The sequence below is a fragment of the Fulmarus glacialis genome, unplaced genomic scaffold (genome assembly GCF_000690835.1).
Source record: "Fulmarus glacialis isolate BGI_N327 unplaced genomic scaffold, ASM69083v1 scaffold8383, whole genome shotgun sequence".
Lineage (NCBI taxonomy): Eukaryota > Metazoa > Chordata > Aves > Procellariiformes > Procellariidae > Fulmarus > Fulmarus glacialis.
In genome coordinates, this window is record NW_009202228.1 from 21,429 (window position 1) to 43,398 (window position 21,970).

General features: G+C 37.0%; 1 protein-coding gene across 1 annotated transcript; it reads right to left on the minus strand.

Annotated features, from left to right (window-relative positions):
• Positions 1-3,005: 3,005 nt before the first annotated feature.
• Positions 3,006-21,881, minus strand: LOC104074167 (chromosome unknown open reading frame, human C21orf91). Its single transcript, XM_009574205.1, has 4 exons — positions 21,756-21,881; positions 7,883-8,416; positions 4,489-4,551; positions 3,006-4,006 (listed from the first exon to the last, which is right to left on the minus strand). The coding sequence occupies exons 1-4, from the start codon at positions 21,877-21,879 to the stop codon at positions 3,846-3,848; spliced, it is 882 nt and encodes a 293-aa protein (XP_009572500.1). The 5' UTR covers positions 21,880-21,881; the 3' UTR covers positions 3,006-3,845.
• Positions 21,882-21,970: the final 89 nt, after the last annotated feature.

Consider the following 21,970-nt stretch of genomic DNA (forward strand, 5'->3'; position numbering starts at 1 on the left):
TTCCAACACACAGTCTTAATATAACGTCCTTATGAAATCATAATTTGAAAACTTTAAGCCAAGAGATGCTAACATATTTAATCACTGCAAAAGTGAACAGATGGCTGCTTCACACAATACAATAAAAAGGATTTCTTAAAAACCAATAGATACACTTGCATTCTTTATGAATTTAAACCCTTTCTTTCTTTAGCCAGAAAAATGATTTTGAGACTTTTTAGAACCACAGCTACTGTGTGAAAATTTTCTTAACATGCGATCCAACCAACTTCAATAGCTTCAATGCTATTACTAGAGACGCAGTTGCCTTAATGTTGTTTCAGTTATACATCACTAATTTTATATCCAGTAAAAAACAGAAACAACATTTTATTCATTCTTAGAACCAAAGCCCTGGGGAAAAATTAATAAAGTAAGCAATCTGTTAATCTGAAAAAGAAATTAACAGATTGCTTTATTACATTTCCCTCAAAATTAAATCTCAGTATTTAAGTATGTATAAGTCAGCCTAAATCTTGTAATTGCAAAACAAATTTAACTGCCCGTGCAATCTATTACATATTTGCTACATGTAATTAGCATTTCCAATTTTGACATAAACAGTTGCATTATCTAGAAAGTGTTAATGTGGCAGAAATATTTATAATAAAAACAAACAAAAAAGTCAATTCTGTTCCTAGGGTTTGAGTAATTAAAAAGCAGCAACAAGCCCCAAGCCCCCTACCCATTTTCTGGAAATGGCCTGTCGGCATGGAAACCAGAGCACGCATTGTCACTGGGGGTGCTAACAGAATATCCCTGCCCAACGGGAGATCTCAAGTTAGGAAAAAGGGAAAGCAACATTTTTATAATGCAGTTGCCGAGTTGCTCCTAGAAAAGAAAGAATCTGCATGGAAGTAACAGATTAAGCTCTTAAACAGATCTAACTTTGCAGTATGCTCTTTTATACTCATACGGATCTCATTTTGATCAAGCAAGACTCCTCCTTGTGAATTTAATTACTGTCTAATTGAGCCTTAGATCCAGCTGTGTTCTCACTGTTGTAGTCTCCAGGCACTGAAATACAAATGAAGTAACAAAAGGTTTTAAGATTCATTTTAGATAAATATTTTTATTGGTAATATATTCCTCTGTTAAAAAACAGAATTCGGTTTCTGCCCTTTACCACTTTGCAATTGCAAAAAACCCCCCAAAAAACCCATCTGTAGCAATTCTGCCTATCTTTTCAGAGAGCATTTCATTAAGATCCTTCTGTTTAAGTATGCCACTTTCTGGCCAATTCTTTTTACCATTTTAAATAAGCGATAGCTTATAATGCAAATGAAAACTGCTAAGTTTTAAGCTGTTAAAGAGTCTCAAATTGGATTTTATTTGATAGGTGTTCATAGCCTCAAATACCACTTTTGCAAAAGCAAGTCTTCCCCCCACACCTTGCATAAATCTTGTTCACTACTCACTCAAAATACACGCATCTCCTATCTGAAGGATCAGCATTTCATATACAGAAACAACTCAGATCTAATGCAAGATTTACACCAGACAGATTTCCCAGTGCAAGTCAGGAGAGCAATGAGGAAAGAAATCGCTTGCGTGTGATAGTACCAGCATTTTCTTACAGCACATTATTTTAAACTGAAGTACCCAAGAACACAGCGACTTCTATCTTCTTGAACTCCTCTGGGCTACGGAGATGTGCAGCAGCAACTCCAGTTCAGAGCTGCCAGATATCTGGGGTACATGCTGACCCCCTCTGCATCTTGAGCTTAAGAAGAAACAGCTATATTGTTACTTGCTTTTAAGCACATAGGCTAGGTGTATGCTTTCCTTTTCCCCGACTCACAATTGTGTTGAGGGCAAATGATAAAAAAGAATTTGTGCTTCCACAACTTATGTGCCCCGGAAGTTATCCTTCCTAATTATAATCCATCTTAAAACCAAAATAAGGCCCCACAACCTTGTTTGGATTGAAAACCTAATGTAATGAAAATAAAATACAGAAATGTAGTAGGAAGGACTTAAATTGTAGATGCTATGCTTTTAGTTCCCACATGAGCAAACAGCAAAAGTACAAGTACAACTTAATTCTCCTCACTGTCAGTGAAGTGAAATTGAGCCCCTCATCAGTCTGATCAGACACCCGGGGAATTCTCATTCGGACTGTATGATGGTCATGTTCACAGGTACAAGTAACAACAGTATTTCTCCTCTCACCTTACACTAGCAATTACCTTAGTACTGTATTAATAAGGTTTATAGACTTGCAGATGGAGATTAATCCCTCTTCTGACAACTATAATTACAGATTAGCTAGTGCACATTTACTTATAGCCCACTTGCATACGCAAGCAATGACACTAATCATTTTTCCCCCTCCTAAACCACAAAACACTCGGAGATGGACAAGTTCAAGTCCCCTCTCACGCGTACTCTCAAGCTGTTCCAAACCCCTTTCAGGGCCCTTGCAGAAATGCATTACGGGAAAAAAAAAAGTAAAATTAACCAACCTGTCCTATGTAGTCCAGATATCACTATAGGGAGGGCAATCAACAAACCTAGTCTGAACTTCAGCTTACTTCTCAGTTTGATTTTAAAATCAAATCTTAACCTTTCTTCATGCTAGTCATTCTTTCAGCTCAGCTGTATAAATTACTCCCTGTTTTTACTTGAAGTGATAAAATCAGAAAGCACAAAGACTTTAACATTAGTGTGTGGGGGAGGAAGTTTCTCCCCCCATCCCTGACTTCTTCAGTGCAACTCAGCAACTTTCAGTTACACAATGCAGCTCTACGGTCTTTTTGGCAAAGATTAACTAGGATTTCTCAGTGTGGTAGACCGATAGAAGTTTTAAAAAAGCAGACACTGTTCTGTTTTACAATGTATCATTACTATTTGTATTTCAAAGTGAAAACACTTTATCATGGTCTGATCCAACTTTATAAAAAAAACTCGTAACAAGGTAATGTAGTATTACAAATTTATTTAGTTTCTTCGAAGTAATTTTTCAGCATTGAAAATTTCACACATATAAAACAACTTCAACTTCTATGCATTAAAACCAAAGTATGGGATTTTTTTTTTAATTTAAAGGAAGTGCTGTGATTTTTTTTTTTTCTTAAAACATCTCATGAACCAAATTCTTCAGTTATAAAGCTAATAAAAATAAGTGATGCACCACCACATTTTTTTCTTTAACGTGTGAAATTCATCTCTTTGGGAAACAAGATTTTTTTTTTTTTTTTAATTGTATCATGAAAGATACAGACCTGAAAAAGGATAAACAATCATACACAAGGCATAAACATTACACAGAGTAATTCGGACATTTTATAAAGAGATCTGGAAAAGTACCTAAAATAGTGATATTTATTTAGTATAAAATTTCAATAATAAAATATTGCTCATAATAAATAAGAAAACAGGAGTTTCATTAATACTGTTCTCCCCTTAAAGCTCTTTTGGATGTAACATGATCAGACCTGATCAACACTCAAATTTTTATTTTTCCTCTGTATGAAGGAGGCAGGTTTACAGGCTTCAGGTCATTCTTTGTTAGAAACAATTTTATTATCAACAAAACACAGAATTCATTTCAAGGGTCATGTATAGTTATGGGAAAAAAGCCCTAAGTGTGAATAAACCTTATTACAGTAGATTTTAATATCTAAAATATTCGCCTTTTTTGTTAAAACCAAAGTGGAATGAGACTTCTCATGGATTATTGAATGCAAAGAGAAAGCTGCCCAAGTTTCCTCAAAAGCTTCTAAATATCCGTGCAGCTGTACTTAATGGTTATCAAAGCTGTTAGGGAAAGTTAGCTCTATAGGGGGATATAGGTTGTATCCCCTTTATATGGGGACATTTGATTTCATCCCTGCTCGTCCCATCTGTAGACACGGCAGTTTGGAGTAGTTCTTCAGCAGCTGCTCAATAGCAATGTGACGGACATTGAGCTCTGAGGCCAAAGAGTCCTTTTCTTGAACTTGCTGCGTCAGCTCTTCAAACACATCTGCAAGAACGTTATTAGGTTAATTGCACTTGGTTCCCGTACTTTTCATAGAGTTAAGAAGCAGCGCCAAACATTACTAAGACAGAGGCACAGACATTTAAGCGGGCGGATGCACAAGAACACCATTTTTTCTGGTTCCAGCACAGCTTGGTGTATGCATTGTAAACTGAACAGGATCACCAGTTTATAGTTTTAGGTGACCTGAGCCAAGGTGGATCAGTTTATGACTCAAAATGAAGTTATTCCAGTCAAAAAACTTAAAGAAAATACTTTATTCATTGCCAGTTTGCAATGCCCAAGGAGGTTACATAATAAGAGCACCTAGAAGTTTTTTTTTTTTTTTTAATGTGGAAACATGATATACAGAGATTTCAGTTCAAAACTCAGCTGACAGTAAAGCCATCACAATTTCTTTTTTAAAGAAGATCTTCTATTACAAAGCAACACAAACGCAAAACAAAAGAGTATTGAAAAATTCTCACCCTGGATTTGCTTGAGCAGTTTTTCATTAAGTTGCTTTAACTCTCCAGGAGTCATCATAGTCACTGAAACAATAAAATCGGTTATTACTACTACCGAAGTCACATAAGCATCTCTAAGCAGACTCCCATTTTCTCAAATTGTCATCATTTGCATCCTAACAATCAACAGATGTGTGGCAGTAAGTCAGAGGCAACATTATTTATCAGTCATCTGAGGAAAGTTTGAAAACTCTCTTTTATGTTGACATAGATAAGGATTTACTCCACGGGAAAGCCCTTTCTTCAACGTCAAAAAGCTGGAAACTCAAGCCCTCAAAACAGAAGTGTCCAGAATCAGAATTGCTTGACGCTTTTAAATGCTTTACTTTCTTCTGACTGCAAAACATGGTTTCCACAGCGTAACCCCTGCACGTATGTCTGTTTAATTGTGGGCAAGCGGACAATTCCGAGATAAGTCCTGCTACGTTTGCAAGCCTACAGGAAACGGCTTCTGGACAGAATTTTCAGCACACAGCTACCTGTTTTGGCTATCAAGTTTTGAGCCTTATACATATAATAATAATAATAATGATGTATACAGTTTCCACTGAGTAACTCAGTGACAAATGAAGAAAAATCTTAGTTTGATACAAAGACCAACATATAAAAATAGGTTTACTTCTCACTTTCTTGTGCTATGTTCCTACTGAGAACTAAAAGACCCTCTGCATCATTCGAAAGCCCTTCTGTACCTCAGGTTATGTGCACATTGATCATCCTCATCGAAAATATACATTAAACCTCAGAGGATGGAATTGTGCAGGTATTCTGCACTGCCCTTGACCAACTGCAGCAAGCAAGGAAGCACTGGCCTGCTTCCTAGAAACCCTTCGAGCCAGCAGTGGTGGGCGCGGGTTGGTGCCACGCCTGCTGCTGAGATGCCCCAGGCAGCAGAGTGAAAAGTGACAATCCTGATCACCACGGAAGGATACAGGGTACTGAAACAAGCTTTAAGACATCGTAATTTTAAAATTTTGTTTTTGAACAATGCTGCAGCTTAGCAAAGCTCTCACTGCATACTTAGGAAAAACCACTGCTGCAATCGCGCAGCTTTTGTACAGAGATTTCTCAGTGCAAGCATTTTCTATACTGTACGTTTAAAGCATAAATTCTGAAAAGGATGGTTTTTACTTACCCACAGGACTATTTCATTATTCTAAGCCTTCTCTTTCAACCCTTCTCACATCTTGCAGTTGTAGGATATTAACATTCTCTTGCTATTGCCAAACCAAAGAAGTTGGCAATAGCTAAGATAACCTACCTGTTACTCAAGACATAAGGCCATTTAAGAGAGAAACAGGTCCACCTTTCTCCTCCAACAGCCAGGTACAGTGGTGCTCCTTCCTACCTTCAGCTATCGATAGAACAGAAGATGCCTTTCTCACATCTTACCATCCCTTAAGTTAACACTTTTTAAGCTCCATGAAAACCCTGACTGGATTTAATATAGTAATTGACAGCTTTACAAAGAAATTCAAAAATTTTTCCCCCGTTCCTATACTCAGTGGTGGGATGTTACTTCCCATTTCTTCGTTACTTTCATCAACATTTTATCAACCCGGTAGGCAGGTTCACACATTTCCTGTGTACCAGGTCAGGATTGTTTCATGCTGCATAATTCTGATACAGAAGGGAAAGGGAGAAGGAACAGAATATCAAATTTAAATAAAAGATTATTCTATCCATGGCTGAGGTAAATTATAAAGAAATATTGACCAAGCTATTTACAGCTACATTAACAATGTATTTTTTTTAGTAGAATGCTACGTTGTTACAGTGTAGGTACTGCAATAAGGTGGCACCTAATTCTGGCAGAGAAAGCTAAGTTTTTCCCTAAAATACAAACTTTATATAATCATAGAGTCTCCAAATGAATGTCTTTTAAAGCTAAATACTGTAAAAAGATTAAAAAAAACCCTTATAATGCAAAGCAAAAATGCCTCAAAAGTGCATTATGCAGTGATGATAGAAGAAAAAAAAATTCTGTTATCGTGCTCAAAAGAACTTTATGTTCCCCCATCCCAAAATCAGAGATCAGAGAGATAAATTCCAAGTCACTAACTTCAGTTAGATAACCCCGTAAACCAGGTCAAGCTTTCATAATTCCTCTGTTAACTGCTGTCCTGATTTATGTAATCCCAATTTATGCCTCCAGAGGACAGGTGGTCAAACAGCACAGTATATCTGTTTTGATTTACGGCTTTAAGACTACTAATTCACTACAAATGCAAAATGAAGCATCATACAGCAGTTAAATAAAATCCTTTTATAAAGAATGTGAAATGACCGAACTTTGCAAGGACAGGTTTGTTACTTTGTTAAAAAACCGGGAGCCTAAAGAAACAGATTCCAACTTTTTACAGTACCTCTTTCCCACTCTCTCTTCTGAATTCCATTACTACTTTTTTTTCATTACCTCATTTTCCACTGAATATTTTACCATTTTTTTTGTCTTCTTTCTCAGGTCTTTTGAAATTCACAAACCCTCTCCAACTACTTTTCTCATCTACAGAAGTAAGAGTGGATGTATTCAAGTTTAGGGCCAGGCACTGTTCTAAAAGCAGGATGGTAACTGCAGAGATCTTTAGGACCTTACTCCTAGCACATTTCATGTAGGCCAATTCGAGAGACACTATAATATCCTAGATTTTTCTAAATACTTCTTCTAGTCACCTTCTTCTTAAATATTTTCCGCTGCTTTCAGTATCACCACAGTCATCAAAAGAATTGCTCTGGTCTACCGCCACAGCCTTTCAGAGGACATGGTGGCATAAGGGCCTTCCCATCTTCTTATGCTCAATAAGCAGAAGAAAAAAAAAAAATAGTAAAATGCACAAGGGAAGTCTGCTACTATTAAGAGTGTTTAACTTTTTATGTTGTTTCATAAGTTTGCTCTGCTACCTTACCTCTAATCTCCCCTATTGCTTAGGGCAGCTCTCTGTAAAATGTAACTCAAGGCACCGTACAAGTTCAATAAAACAGCTGTTTTCAGGGGCTTAGTAATCTCCACAGGCAGGTCTGTGCAACTGCCAGGACTGACACATGAAAGTGACTGCAATCAACCGTAACAGTAATTTTTTTTTGCGCAAATTAGGCCTGTCCTGTATCACACTGGAGTATAACTAACAGCAAAATTAAAAAAACAACCAAACAAAACCCACACACCAACCATACCCTCCACACTATTTGCTTAGCCATGTAGCCTTTTTCTTCACAAATTTTACAGTAACTCCAAACTGTCAAAAGCTGCATTTCAGGTTGTGAATTGATGCCCTGTGGGGACATTAAGCAGTCAAGAGATATTTCAAAGAACGCACTTGCCTGCTAGGTTGCATGTAAATAGCTATATACTTACGTTCTTCCCTGCTGTATTGAGGGTGCCTTGTATGAACACTGGTGAGTGAACCCCCTTCAGCTTTTTCAGCTTTCTGGGCTTGGTTGTGATTAGACCACAAAACACTGCTGCAACAGAAGGTAGCACCTGTTTCTTGTAATACACCAAGTCTGAAATCAGTGGATTCTCTTTGTTCCAAAAGAGTTTGTGAGCAGCTCGAGATGCCTCCAGAATTCCCCTCTATCCATTTTGCGGAGTATCTAGGTACTGGGGAGTCGAACTGTGGGAGTAATTTTCTATCAGTCTGATGTCTGAAGTTAAAAAGCTGGTGTTGAGATGTTTTTGAGCTTTCAGGATCAGAGTCTAAATCCTTGTTTTGTGCATACTGTATGATCCAGTTAATTTTTTTGCTCAAGATGTTTTTTACTTCCGCATATGGACTTTTAGAGAGCTTTGATCGTGGGCAGTCCTGATTTGCTATTAAGTGGAATTTTTCAAAGCAGTCTCTGTGCCCCCTTAAAGATCTTGTATGTAGAAGATCTGACTTTGGTACTCCTGTAAAGACACAATAGAAAAAAGTTCACTTACTGTATACTCAACTAATTTTTCAAAATCTTTACTCACAAGCAACCAAGAAAACAAAAACTTAACTAATGCTTTCCTATTAACAGTCTAATCACTGAAGTAAACCAGGATATGTCATACTCTTAAAATTTTTTGAAATTCCACTCAGTCTTGAGTCCTTACCATACAAAGTGTTTTGTACACAGTAATCTCTAGTGCAGGTCTTAGAGATTACCTGCATGTGCCTCTCAGATGATAACACAGATGAAGCAAACTGCTAACTCTGTACATATTGCATCACACCTACACACAAATGTCTAAGCTGCAGAAGTAAAATAATCCCAACCATATATCAGACAGTTCTATAGAACAATACTGAAGAGCATTTTGAGAGCAGTCATTCATGCTCCCATCTTCTATGGATCATGCTACGAGCCATCTGCTCAACAAATACAGCAGTGTGCGGGCTTGTGTCATCCAAGTGGTCAAACATAATAAACTAAGACTGAAGTCTGAATTATTTTGCATTGGTACGAGCCTGTAGCCTAGCTAGAGAAGCAAGTTCTAATACTGTGGGCACTTGCCAACATTAAACTGTCCTGAAATTTATTTCATGTAAGATGGATGTTTATTTTCCTCTTTGCTTGTCCTCCTTCACAGACTATCCATATAGCTACAGCAGGTAACTTATTCAAACCTCAAAGTAATTGATAGTGATTGACGTGTTAAAAAGGAACACAATCTGTGAAGATCTACAGTTGGTGAGTGAACACAGATGGTATGAGAAATGACTATTTCAGAAAGTTAATAGTACTCCAGCACAAAATTACCTTCTGCAACTTCAGTGGATATTTATTTTTCTTCAGATTCACCTATGCAGTAGATTCAGTATCCAACTCCAGAATATTGAACAGTGCAACATTTATCTCAACACCCAGTACACTACTTGGGAAGTTCCCAATATAATGAAAAACAATTCTGTCAAACTAGTTCCTCATTCAAATAACAAATAATATACCTGTGAACCACTGGTTGAAAGTGCTCAACGCTTACTAAAGCCAGAATATTTAAACCAACATATGATAACGTAATTTGATCTTTGAAAAAAACCGACATGAACCAAGCTGCAGCCATTTTACCTTTTAGCACAGAAATAGATAAAAGTGATTAAAATAAAAGAAAAACCACAAAATGCAACAAGTAACAATTTGGTAATAGAGACTTTAACAAGCAATTAGCAGAAAGCTACATGTTACAACAATTCTCAGTTACATCTGACTTAAATTCTTGTGGTAAACTTTAAGTCCCCCATCCCAAACGATTAACAAATGGTAAGTTGTTTTTTTAAGTGATTAAATTCTGCAAAATCCCAAACTACTCTCAAAACTAAGCTACAAAGGTAAAATTCTTAACAGGAAACTACTGAAAACAAATCCAAGCACTTAAATTTGATTATCTCACTTGCTGGTAACTGGTGTTTCAAGTTGGAGAGTTCAAACATTGAGAGTAGCCATTACAAATTTTTGATTTTCCACTCTTTGGGCAGCATTGAAACTCAAGAGCATTACTGTTTTGATCAAGACTGTGAGACTCGTACACAAAATTTATGGGGCAAAATGACAAAAAGAGTGGAAAATGGAAGAGGACAGCAGTGGAATTTATCTTGATCTTCGCAGCAGGGAAGAAAGGTAAGGTCATGAAAACAGACACTCCTTCTGTCCATGAACTAAGCATTAGAACAAACAAAAACCATACCCTACCCAGAGGCACCTTTTAAGAAGGAAGTTCCCAAGCAAAGTACAAAGACAGATGTTGTCTTCATGGGTACAGAGTCAAGATTCTCACTCTACACCTCAAAATACCTTTCAACCTCTTTCAGCAAACAGACATTCACTAACTTTTCTTAAGCTCTACATGATCTGCTGCCTACTTGCAAGGCTATTTTCCCTCTCTATCTCTACAGAGACTTTAAAAAACCAAAATAAACATTTCTAGTGAAAACAAGAAAAGACAAGTAATTTGTTTTCATGACTTATCAGTACAGTTTAAATACAGCAAGTCTGCTTAACTTAAGTACCATGATGGAAACCCTTAAATCTTTAAGCCATTAAGGAAGAGCAAACACTGTCAATTGAAGTTACAAGGTGTATATTCATAACACTGCAAACCCTGCAGAAACAGACTGATTTGTTCAACGTTACTTGCTTTACCCAAATGATTCTTCCATATGCTACGCTGCTGATGCTTACAGCGCTTTCTTTCACTTACAGAAAACGTCGTCAGGTTGGCCGAAAAACAAATTTTACACAATTTTCTATACAGTAATGCTCAGGAACCCACCTAACAATTTGACCATAAGATGAATGAATGAAGCCAATGTCTTCTGATCACAGGACAGAGTAATCCTGTCTAAAGCAAATACTTGAAGATTTGGTGAAGAAGAGGGAAGAGAACTGCAGAAAGCACAGATAGTAAATCTGGGACAAATGCAGTTTTGCACAGACTGTTTCTAGTTCACGGCTGCTAATAGGCACTAACGTCTGTTTTGCTCTCAGGATACCACCCTTCTCCCAACTCAGAAAATCAAACATACCTACCAATTTCTCCTTATTCTTCCCTGCATCTCCTCTTTCCCCAAAACTAGGGAAAACTGTTTCAATTAAAAACAGAAAAACTGAATCTTGCAAGTGTAATGAAATATTTCCAGAGCTAGTTCTAGAGGCATTGCCTCTTGCAGTTAAGTCCTCTGCCTGGCACATCTGAAGAAGCAGGTCAGACTACGTTTCCTCACATATACACACTATCACTCCTGGGGCAATCACAAAAGAAACACCTGCACAACAAATGATAGAATACTGCAGTCTCACTTCAAAAAAATTTGTTTGAGGCTTATTTCCATGAGAATAACATGTTACTTGTCCAATAGGACAAGGATGTGACACCACACAAAATAAACCACACACAGTTTCAGTTATACAAAAAAAGAAAAGTGCAGCATCTTATTTTTAAGCCATAAGCTCAAGGTTACTCAAGTCTTTCCTTCTGACAAATTTATCTTTTTTAAGAGTTCTGAACACTGTTAACTTCCCCACTTCAGAGGCATGCTACTCAAAGAAATCTATTTTATCAGAACTCAGTAATATCGGGTATGCCTGAAATTAGCAACTATTACAGGAGAAAAAATGTTACTTCAAAAGTCTAAGTTTTGCTATTTATGTCACATATTAGCCATAATGTCACTATTTCTGAACATAGAGCAAGTTATTACAAAACACTTCCAGTATACAAGAATATGCCACCCCCCTGCCAAGACCAGAATTTACAGCCTTCCCCATCTCTTACTCCACCGAAAATAAACAAAAAAGTGTCTATCTAAATACTCTTCAATATAGTAAGGCACAGAAAATGCACCAAACCAAACCATTTTTTTGCAGAATTGCTAACAAACTTGCTTCAGCTTTCACATAACTGGTTTAGATTTCTACTGTAACAAACATATGCAAAAACAAAAAAACCAACAACAAAACAACCCTCAATCTTTCTTTTGTACTAAGGTGACAATTAGTCCTTTCCAGAGGATGTAAATAACATCAGCCACTAACCTTCTGGAATTGCATCCCAAGAGCTGAGCGTTCACAGCAGCTGCTGTGCCAGCACAAACTAGTAATGATGTACCAGTATTAGAGCAAGTAAGAGTACTTTTTTTGACACAAATCCTTCTGTGGTGGGCAATACCATCAGCTTTATGAGGCAGAAAAGATGCCTATTTCTTTTCAGTAAGACTTAATACTCCACTCAGATTACTTAATATTTTTCCCTTCATCACAACTGCAGAAAAATCTACCAGCTGGTAAACTGGCATGGATCAAACAAATCATATATAAAGATGATTCAGTTTTAGAAGACTCATTACTTTATTTAACACTATACACAAAGAGACGAATAAAGCAAGATAAGACTTCTGTGCATTACAAGAAGTAGTATCATAATTTTGATAAACAGTTATTGTCAGTTCTGGGGATTTTCACAGGGTTTCAGTTCTGTCTCAATGTTCATGTTTGCTAATACCCATCTCAACCTTTTTATTTTTTGGCTGGCTCTTCAAGTCAGCAATCATACAACCATCAACATTTTTTTTTCACATTTGTATGTATGTGCACATTTGACCCATGTCTTATTTCCCAAGAATAGGATTGCAGACTATGTCCAAGTATGCCCTACCCTTCATACTTATTTTTTCAGAGAAGGAAAAAGAACCTCAAAAAGCAGCAAAAAGCCCACAACCATCCAGAGCAGGAAAGTTTCATCTGCAGGGAAAAAAAAACCACCACCAAAATTCAATAACATCTAGAAGACCGTATCTAACTAACTTAAGACAGCAGATTCTATTAGGAAACAAGCTCACGCCAGAGATCATTCCTCAAGTGAGCAATATTCACAGGATGATGCCAAACCTCAAGACAAATCATAAAAGAACGTAAGTAAGTGTTTACCATCCATTATTTGCTTCCGATTCTGGTAACTCATGTCTCCTAGATGAAATACGAATGGTATCATTTTACCCAGCAACATCTTTGTATGTTGAGCACTTCTAAGAACATGGCTGCTTATTTAAGAGCCTAGTATTTAGGCAATAAAAATTTTTTTGAGTATTTCAATTTGTAAGCTATGCAAGGCAGAAACTCTTCCTCTATACTGGTACAGTTCTCAACATTATGAGTCCTAATCCACTCGTGCAAAATAATTCTGTAAATGAATGACTAGCAATCAGGCAGTTTATGAAGTAGTACACATTTTTGTAACTTCTAGTTATTCGTAAGTGCAAAGTAGTGGAGAGCAGGGAGAATATTTACCATATAACCAGGTGTGTGATCACATCTCAGTAAATTCTACTCCATTTTAAAGCATTTGTACTTGAAAGTAAATCAGTTTCCATCATATTAAAGTTCTGGGTGTTTTTTTTTTTTTGTTAAGGGAAGAAGTCTACAAAGACTTTATTTCTGCCTTTGCAACTGATTCTTCGAGGACTATGTATAACTTTTCTTCATGGTAAAGATACAGAACTAAGTTGAAATGTTTGCTCACATTTATATATAAAGCTGGCTAGAATAGTTGTCTTATTTGGAGATTATAATAATAATGAACAAGTTCAATTCAAAAGGAACGCTCTTGAATACCAAGACCACTTCACATCCCCTCAAAAACATATGTTTTCATTAAAAAAAAACAGTGATCATTAGCCTGCTTGTTTACCTTCCACAGCGGGGTTTTTTGTTTGTTATTCTTTTTTTAAAAACATTCTTATTTGGTCTTTCAGCTCCATCAGTTGAAAATAATGTGAAAGAAAGCCTGCATTCCCTCCTTAGCAATTTATAATGCAATGCTGGAAACTAATTGTTTTTGCAATGGTGAATAACCACAGCTTGAGCAGCTGAAGAGGAAAAAAAAAGCCCAGAATTTAAGACGGAGTGAACTAAAATTAACAAGAATACTTCTAGACACATGAATAGTCAATTAAAGTTTGTACGACGACATTCGTTAACTAAAGCCACATTAAAGTTCCATTAAAGAATTTACAAATACTTATAGGTAAGATTTATACCTGACCATAGAAAAAGGAAAAGCTGCCTTCTCAGTATAATGCTAACATCCACCATACATACAGCTTCCATAAATGTGTAAAGTATATGTGGTTATTAAGGACAGTCAAAGGAGGGTGAATGCACTCCATAATACAAATTTGTACAGTACTGGCAACATGGGTGAAATTATCTGTTTAAGTCAGAACACTTAGACAAGGTCCACCTCTAGTTTTAGCTAGTTGTGGAGACTGCCTTCATAGCCAGTGAAGAAACGCTTCTCAGGCACACTTCACCTCATCCTAAATAGTTAACTCTAGAAAGATTTGTTATAGGAACCTATGCTTTCTCTTTTAATCCTGTAAGTAAGCAAGAACCCTTGTGAAAAGTGCCTACTTTAAGAGCGCCGGCTTTCACTACACAGTCCAGCTGCCGCTCGCCTCAGCCACCCACCTCACACACATACAGTGCCGCTCTTGAAACAGGGATGTTTAGCCTGCTCATGAAACAGCCCCTGAACAACTGCTAGTGTCCACTGGGAACGCTAAGGCCAGACGAGCTCAGGTTTGGTTTACCTACTGTGCAGGGCTAAGGCCTGCAGCAGACAGGGAAATGCTTCACAAAACATTAAATGCTCGTGTTCATCTATTTTAAGCCACGGCTGCGTATTAGTCTGCTCGTTAGAAGTGCTGAAAGAGGGGGGGTTCTTATAACAGAAGAGCAGCTCCCAAGACCTGTTCAAAATACATTAAATAACACCAGCCCATGATGACCTAAGACAGCAAGTCATCCACACATCTAAATGACAAAGGGTGGGGAAAACTGATATTCTTCAGTTGTACAATCCTGCCAACACTGAAAAATGGGATCATTAGAGACATATCTCCAACACATCTGCCTGACAAGACTTAAAGCCAACTGCTATTTTTAAGTGTATGCATGCAGTTTCATTTGAGAGTTAAATCTTATGATTTATTAGACTGGCTAGAAGGAAAATGCCAGTGCCATTCATTAACTTCCAAAAACAGACACATGGTAAAGACTAGATATTATCTTGTTCATAAATTAAAGTTCTCTCCTCACTTTCATATGATAAAGCCAGTGCATTCCATACATCAGGTGTGCACACAAATCATCTCCCACTGCATTTCTATTAGCTCCTTTGTATTTTAGCACATAGCAAACACATCCTGTATAAGACAGAACAGAGATCCAATTGACCCTTTAAACACATTTTCAAAATTCATGTTCCCTATAAACTACTTTGCTATCTAAGAAGAGACTTTACTACTGTATTAGACAAGCCAATACATTCTGATGAAAACTTTACTACAAGAACTACTATGTTAAAGATGTCTTACACTTTGTAAGAAAAATCAATTAAACTGACCTAGAAGAGAGTGGAAGCCATGAGACAATATTTCTGCATTCTGGATGATGCCAGGTAAGTAACGTAACTGCTCAATCTACTTGTTTGCATGTACAAACCTCCCAAATTTACACACAGATAATTCAAAAATGTACTTTTAGTAGCCACACAGCTCTACTATTACTCAGCAGTACTTATATAGCACTTAGAAGATTAAGAATAGCATCTCCAACTATGTTTGGACTCGAATTCATAGTTAAGTGGTTTACTGGAAACTGCAGCTAGTTCCACAAGTCCATTCAAGTTCGCAGAAATGAGTCATACCCCCGGACTGTAAATGCTACCTTAAAACAAGTTCTCATTTGTCTAGCCTAAAGGGCGATGATGAAATTTTTTAGCTTTTGTTGCCAGAATAATATATCGTATTGGTTATTATTTCATTAACATTGAAAAAAATAAGGACGTGTAATATTCTGGAACAGAATGAAATTAAAACAGCAGTTTCCAATCTTTTCAGCTACACCTTACAACCCATTTTATTTCAGTGAGATATTCTTCTGTAGGGTGTAAGAAGGAAAAAAGTAAAATTTGAGTGCTTACAGCTTTTAAAAAAAAAAAGGTTTAGTTGTTAAGAACACAGAATGAGGATATTACACAAGATTTTATAGATCTTGACAGGAAACAAGCTATGCAATAAGACAGATTTATTTATAACATCTTTGTCTCAACCGGGAGACTGGAATGCACCAACCTGATCCTGAGATTGCCTCAAATGCTATGAGTCTATCAGCACTTTAAAGGACCATGGAAATGTAGCTATCTTAACATGAATCAGGAGAATAGATGTCCAGTACTTACACTATCTCTTCTTTTATATTGCAAGACCTGGGATACGGACTGTCATTTACTATTCAGCTGTTGTTCAACTCTAAACAGAAATGGAAGCAAGCCAGTTTGCTTGTCAGCTAGCATTCTCCATGATATTATCGTAGTTAGCAGCATCAGATAAGCAAAAGAGTGAATAAAAATCAGCTCAAACAATCAGATTTTCCCCTTCTATTATGGTTTTATCTCCGTTACAAACCCTTGAATTTCAGGAAACTCACAGATTTTTAAACAATTCTGCATTAAGACACAACAGCATAAAACCAGGTTAAGATCTATGACAAATAATGTAAAGCTAAACCATAATTATTATAGACTGTCAACTTTGAAACCTTCAGAGACAACTCCGATGTTTGAACAAATACATTCAAGTATTAAGTTCCTGAAGCTGGGATTTCCACAGGCATTGTCCAGAAGATCACAAAGCGTGCATTAAAGAAGGACACATCAGCATTGCACAATGCATTTCCACGTGAAGATATCTGAACAACTCTAAGCAGAACGACAGGCAGCACAACTGCTTAGCACTCTAGCTGCCGCGGCGTGCTCTGTGAAACGCAGGATAGACGGTTACAGCCTCTTCACAGGAGAATTAGAGCACAGTCAGGTATCTTTGCACGGCACCGCATTCTTATGTGGAAACCCTACAACTGGAATTTCAAAGCAGCTTGTAGGGACACCATATTCAGGCAGAGGGGGTTGTTTTGTTGATATATACACATACAGACAGCTTTTATACATACACACACACATACATATATTTTTGTGTGTTCATATATTTTTCCCCCCACCCTCCAGTTATAACTGCAGATCTGTTGTTAGTATTATACATTTGCTACCAGAGTTCAGTTAATAATTTTCCCATATAATGAAATTAAAAAGGAGAAGTCTGTCTCAAACTAACACAACACAATTTCCTGGCTTATGCAATCTAGTTACATATGAATTTAAAACGTTTCCTGTTTCAATCCATAGATTACTAGTGTGACACCTACTCAGAAAAACAAAACAGTACACAACAATCTCTGCTGATGTTCACTTCGCCTGCACAAGGCAAACAAAAGCCAACATTAAACTCCGGCAGACCCACACCACCAGGATATTCTAAACCCCATCTAGAACTTTAAAACCACTGTACAGAATCAGCTTTGTTTCTCAAAATGTTAGTTTAGTATTTTATATGTAAGCACTTTGCATATTTTAAAGTTTAAGAATCATGTTAGTATTCTGTTGTGCTAAATCACCCAATAATGATCCTTCAGACGCAAAAGCTAGTTTTGCAATAAAAGTATTTATCTGTAGCTTAGTCCACCCAGCTTCCCTGAGCATGAAAACTAAGTGAACTGAAAGAGCAAGTGCAATAGGGACAAAAATACCATCCTTTCAAGAGACACCACCTCCCCCGCTCCACCGTTTAGACTGAAGATTAGCACTATTAAACTCTAAGAACGTTAATCTTTCATTGTTCAAGAAAGGTTGATGACATGTAATAGGAGAAAGTTTAAATCTGCATCTTGGCTTTCTGTTTATTCTGCATGTCCATTTTCCCTTTTGTCCTCCCTTTGCTACCACTCTTTCAGTCAACTTCAGGGAAACAGACCCTATAATCCATATACATCACTCCTGAATAAATTCTGGGATGGACACCATAGCTGAACTCCAAACAGCGCTCAAACCAGTGGTTTCTGTGAATTAACTGAACTTAGTAAGAAGCATAATCACATTTTAGGCTAAGCTATCATTTTATTTCATTAAAAGACTAAAAATCTATTATTAAAAACAATTATGATGAAGACCTGATTTCTGATAAAAAACAAAGGTTTTATGACACAGTAACTAACTTCCTCATTCAGCAACACTCAGCAGTTATTTAGTTAAGGCAGATCATAGATTAAGCTTTCTGTATAGCAGTCTTCTCTATAAAGGACTATAAGAACAACTCGATTTCCGCCCCCACCCCCCCCCGTTATGTATCATTATTGAGCTACTGTCCGAACGTCATAAAGATTACAAAAAAACACCCCAATGTCAGAAAGGTAAGGGCTGAGACACATCACAATACTGATCCAGGAAGAAGTCTGTTGAGTCATTACAGATGGGGATGGTCTCTGATTTGCTCATTTCTAATTACTCATCTTACTTAACCAAGACGATCAACAACATTACCGTCTACACACAAGCAAACTTGTACAGCTGTTCAACATCTGTTGAACTCACAGATGTCAGAAGATACAAAGATTCACCAATACTAAACTATAATGCAATTAAGTGCTGCTAAGTAAATTATATTTCTGTAGTGTTATGTTTATATACATTTGAGAAAGTCTGTTTCAGAGGGGGTTCAGGTGGTTAAGTCTTGGGCTAGATCAGTTTCAAGTGCATGGATTTACCATAGACAGCTTTAAGCAATCAGATGCTGGCACAAAGGGAAACAGAATTCCTCTCATGAGTTTTGTTAAAGCACTAGAATATGACACCCTTTTAAAAAAGGAAATTGGGAAACCTACTTCCAGAACTTCATGCATAGACTCATAGAATCATAGAATCATTTAGGTTGGAAAAGATCTTTAAGATCATCAAGCCCAACCGTAAACCTAACACTGCCAAGTCCACCACTTGCCCTTGCTCATGCACCTGCAATGCTCCCTTCTATCCTGACCCACCTCCTAGTGAGGACTGGATGGTCAGGAAAGATGGAAGAGCTGCTACACATTCCCCTTAAGTCAGACAGTTCTTAACACATGGAAGTTAACAGGGTGCTGCAAACAGTGGGAATACTTAAGCATCCTGCAAGACGCTGAGATGTTGTCACTAACAGCCTGCCCGTTCTTGAACAGCAGCTATTTCCTACTTCAGAGGGAGAAGTTATGCATACACATCAACACGAAAAATGAGCAAGCCTTAAGCACTGTCCTAGCTGTTGCATGAGTATCTTTTTAGAATAGCCTATTTAACTTCCTGAATTACTTAAAAATATATATACATATTTTAATTGCTTGGATTTTTAAATATAATGTTAAATAAAAAGACAAACTATTAGTGAAAATGACACTTATTTGTAAGCGTGGGATAGCACATCTACAGAGTTCGTACAACTTAATTCCGTTCAACAAGTAGCTATGTTGTAATGCATTTGGACTTCATTAAAATATACGCAGGAGGTTAGTATAAAAACATCTAGTAAAACATTCTGAGTTAGTGAATTATCCATTTCATTCCCTACCCAGGGCTGCCAAAAGATTGTTATTTTAGATGTATATAAACCATAGTCTTTGTCACAGGAAAATACAGGAATGCAATAGGTATGTCAAAAGTAGTAAGAGCATGACCATGGATATGGTAAAGGGCTGGCTCACGCAGTGGTTCAGCTAAAAAGTCTTATAATGATTCTTTATAAAGTCACTTTACACAACCTCTGCCATCCTTAAGCCTCCTCCCTCTATAAAAGCAGTGACAGTACATCTTTTCAAAGTGGTACGCAGAAGTGAGAATATCAGAAATTGAGGTATTTTGATGCTATACTGATCAAAGATATTAATACTTTTCTTTTACTATGCAAAATAAAGATTAAGAATATAATGGTTCATGTAATTTCAGGTGAGCTTTCATCAGTATTCTGTTCAAGTAGTCTTCTTTTAAATTAACTGAAACTTTAGAAGATTATGCAAAGTAGTCTGCTGCACAGATTAAGTCTTTACTATTATCAAGTCCACTTAGAGTTCCAGGGGGAAAAAAAAAAAGCTTTTCCAGCTAAAAACACATGATAATTTTGCAAAGTAATATCCATAACAAGTAACTTTGAGATAAGCTGTGGATTTGTCAAACAACGGAGCATAGAAACATCCAGCAATTTTTTAATCCCTCCTGTTTCATTTGCTTCAACACTTCCAAAACAAAACTAGATTCTGAATGTAATCTAAATACTTAATTCTCATTATAGCAATATGTTTTTTTCTCATTTTAAAGCCTATAGAGAGAAACATCTTAACTTCAGTTCATACTGAGAACCATAAGCCTATCACTTTAAAGCAGTAAGAAAACTCAAGCAGACTGACAGGTTGTCTCAGGTTAGATAGCTGCTCTGAATTTTAGTAAAAAGTGCAAATATACAAGCATGTCTCTTCTAAACAAAAGCATAAAGCAGGCAAATTGCTACTGAAGTATGAAAGTAGTGTTCAGATTAAAATATATTGCCTCTAGCAGCAACAAAGACCTTAAAGGCATCACTTTTTTTTTTTTTTTAAATCAAAACACAGTACTCAGTATTTAAAAGCGATTCCAATTTGCTAGTGCATTTTTCAGATTTCTGTAAGGTAAGAATAACATTTTATTACCTATACATGCATTAAAAGTCAGATGCACAGTAGAAACAGTGTATGGAATACATATCCTTCCAGCCCCCTACATTCCAGTCAGTTTTATGCTTCTAGGGTTCAGAATAAGCGATTACATCACTGGGTACAGTGCTCACATGTAGTAGCATTTTACTCTCAGAAAGACTTGATCTTAAGACCTTTAGTGTACTCTCATACATATCAGAGACACAGCAAATCTCACTGACATCAAGAAGTGGGACTATTCACATAATAGTATTAAGATCTTCATATTCAATCGCCCCATACCAATACAGATTACTCTAGGTAGTCACATGCACGTAAAATTGGCAAATACCACTTTATATAACTGGAACAAATCACTTTGTTGCCCAAAAAATCAAGCAACAATACTTGTATTTTCAAAAAATTCTTATTTGACTTAAAAAAGGGAAATAACTAATCTACTGCTCATTCATACCCAACACTTGATTCATACATGAAGAAGAGAAACAACTTGAGTAAATTCTTTAGCAAAAGAAGGTTTGAAATTCTAAAAATACCATTTTGGAGGCCAGAGATGATGCTTACAAGATTAGTCTTTTAAAAAACAAAATTCCTACATTATAATTTGCAAACTTTAAGAAGCTTTGACAATGAACCCAGTTTTATCATATTACGTGTATTATCACCTTATGAAAGCAAAAGTAAATAATCCTCTGAGTATTTCTAGTGAAAGTGAAACATTCATCTGCTTCCAAAAAAACCTATTACGCTTGCAATTTAAAGTAAATTTTATACATAGACTCCTCTAACTATTGAACAAAAACCCTGAATAAGGGCAGAACAAAAACTCCTTCCGATCTCAACTAACACCAGAGGTCTAATTCCAGAAGATGAAAGTAACACCAGGGCATTTCAGACACTCCTGAAAGGGGGGCACATCTTCACACCTAAAGGAGCAGGCGCGAGTGCACCTAGGGCACCCACCTTTACTGGTAATAAGCTATTTAGGAGCCTAACAAACTAGTTTGGCCAGCAAGAAAACTTTCTAAATATAAATACACACGTTTTCAAACCTAAGCCTTTACGAAAGCTTTCAGGTAAGATCCGTTTGCGTTCAGCTCCAAGCTAGGCGGTCTAGGGATGAAGTTCGCGCCAGGTGACTCCTACTGACATTTTACCTTCGATGTTCAGCTCAAAACAAACGTGGCAGAACGACAGCGTTTCCTTCTCGGTCCCCAGCTTGCAGACGCTGCAGACGTTGTCATCGTCCAGGTCGATGCTCACAAACTGCTCCTCGTTCATAGTGCCCTTGGGGGGGGAGAGAGGGGGCGACAAGGGACGGGACCGTTACTGGAACCGCCACCGAGGCGGCGGGCAGCACCACACGCCGACC